General features: G+C 51.7%; 1 protein-coding gene across 1 annotated transcript in view; it reads right to left on the bottom strand.

The window, feature by feature from the left end:
• The window catches only part of LOC118174566 (violet-sensitive opsin-like), a 3,465-nt gene extending 2,970 nt beyond the window's left edge, over positions 1 to 495 (bottom strand). Inside the window, exon 1 of the mRNA XM_035339985.1 lies at positions 471 to 495. Within this exon, the coding sequence (XP_035195876.1) occupies positions 471 to 495 (25 nt within the window). The remainder of the gene's footprint in view (positions 1 to 470) is intronic.
• Between the last annotated feature and the right edge of the window lie 1,920 nt (positions 496 to 2,415).

Below are 2,415 nucleotides of genomic sequence, written 5' to 3'. Positions count from 1 at the left end.
GAGAATCAGGGCAGAGAAGAAGAACACGAGAAAGAGATGAAGACGGGCCCCCCCCCCCCCCCCCCCGGGGGTACAGGGATAAGAAATGGGGAGGGCAGCAGAACACTCACTGCAGCTTCTGCTCTGGACACCGCAGGGAGGATTTTGTGGTTCTCATGCTTCTTACTTGCTGTGTCCCCAAGCTTCCTCCTTTTTAAGGATCACGAGGCTCAGCTGTCACCCACCAAGAGAATATGCTGGGGCATGGCTCACCTTAAGTGAGCCAAAGCGCCAGAGACAACACAGCAGCTGTGTAGCCAACAACGCGTCTGCCTGGCAGCACAAGACTACAGCTCCCAGCATGACTCGGGATGGAGCAGCCCTCCTGACCCCAGGAGGACTCCTGAACGCAACCCCCCACCCATCCACCCATCCCCTTCCCCTCCTCACTCCTGCAACTCCTTTCCCTGCCCCTTTTGGCCCAGGCTCACCCGGGGAGCACAGGGTTGGCACCATGCGGCCTCTGCCCCACACAAAGGTCCATTTCCCCAGAAGCCGTCAACCGTGCGGTGCCCCTGCCCAATACCTCGCCCCACGCGCCGTCCCAGGGTGGCCCCAACCTTGTTTGTGGCACCGCGCCCGATGGGGCTTCTGCCCCGGAGAAGGACGCCACCATGTTGTCAGGAGCCAGGAGACCTGCATGGTTAAACAAGGAACTGCTGGGCAAAGTCAAGTGCTTCTTTGTCTCTGTCTATACTGCTGGAGGCTGTCCTGAGGAGCCCTGTCCTGAGGCCCCAGAAGATGTCAGGATAAAGGAGGGGTTTGCCTCAGTTGATGATGACTGGGTTAAGGACCAATTAAGCAATCTGGACATCCATAAATCCACGGTCCTGATAGGATGCACCTGTGGGTGCTGAGGGAGCTGGCAGAAGACATTGTTAGGCCACTCTCCGTCATCTTTGGTAAGTCGTGGGGAATGGGAGAGGTGCCTGAGGACTGGAGGAAAGCAAATGTCACTCCAGTCTTCAAAAAGGGCAAGCAGGAGGACTCAGGTAACTATAGACCAGTCAGCCTCACCTCCATCCCTGAAAAGGTGATGGAATAACTTATCCTTGGCACTGTATCTAGGCTTATCAAGGATAAGAGGGTCATTAAGGGCAGTCAACATGACTTCACCAAGGGGAAGTCATGCTTAACCAACCTGATAGCCTTTTATGAAGACATAAACAGGTGGATAGATGATGGTAACACAGTGCATGTGGTCTATCTTGATTTCAGTAAAGAATTTGATACCGTCTCCCACAGCATCCTCGTGGCTAAACTGAGGAACGACGGGTAGTGAGGTGGACTGTGAAGTGGCTGAAGGAAAGAAAGCAGAGAGTTGTGGTCAATAGTTGTAGGTCTGTATCTAGTGGAGCCCCTCAAGGGTCGGTACAGGAACGAGTACTATTCAATATATTCATCAACAACTTGGATGAGGGAATAGAGCTCACTGTCAGCAGGTTTGCTGATGGCACTAAACTGGGAGGAGTGGCTGACACACCAGAAGGCTGTGCTGCCATCCAGCGAGACCTAGACAGGCTGAAAAAGTGGGCAGGGAGAAATTTAATGAAATATAACAAGGGCAAGTGTAGAATCCTACATTTGGGCAAGAACAACCCCAGATATCAGTATAAGTTGGGGACTGACCTGTTGGAGAGCAGCATAGGGGAAAGGGACCTGGGGATCCTGGTGGCCAGCAGGATGACCATGAGCCAGCACTGTGCCCTTGTGGCCAAGAAGGCCAATGACTTCCTGGGGTGTATCAGAAGGGTTGTGGTTAGTAGGTCAAGAGAGGTTCTCCTCCTCCTCTACTGTGCCCTGCTGAGACCGCATCTAGAATATTGTGTCCAGTTCTGGGCCCCTCAGTTCAAGAAGTACAGGGGACTGCTTGAGAGAGTCCAGCACAGAGCCACAAGAATGATTAAGGGAGTGAAGCATCTCCCTTACGAGGAAAGGCTGAGGGAACTGGGTCTCTAGCTTGGAGAAGAGGCTGAGGGGTGACATCATTAATGTTTATAAATACATAAAGGGTGAGTGTCAGGAGGATGTAGCCAAGCTCTTCTCAGTGATATGCAGTGATAAGACAAGGGGCAATGGGTTAAAGCTGGAACATGGGCAGTTCCACTTAAATATGAGAAGAAACTTCTTCTCGGTGAGGGTGACAGAACACTGTAACAGGCTGCCCAGAGAGGTTGTGGAGTCTCTTTCTCTGGAGACATTCAAAACCCATCTGGATGCATTCCTGTGTGACCTGATCTAGTTATTCCTGCTCTGGCAGGGGGATTGGACTAGATGATCTTTCAAGGTTCCTTTCAATTCCTAACGTTCTGTGATTGTGTGATTCCGTGATTCTCTGATTCTATTCTTCTAATAAAGGGAACAGTTCCAAGATAG

The sequence above is a fragment of the Oxyura jamaicensis genome, chromosome 1 (assembly GCF_011077185.1).
Source record: "Oxyura jamaicensis isolate SHBP4307 breed ruddy duck chromosome 1, BPBGC_Ojam_1.0, whole genome shotgun sequence".
Taxonomy (NCBI): Eukaryota; Metazoa; Chordata; class Aves; order Anseriformes; family Anatidae; genus Oxyura; species Oxyura jamaicensis.
This window is presented reverse-complemented; position numbering and strand designations above follow the sequence as displayed.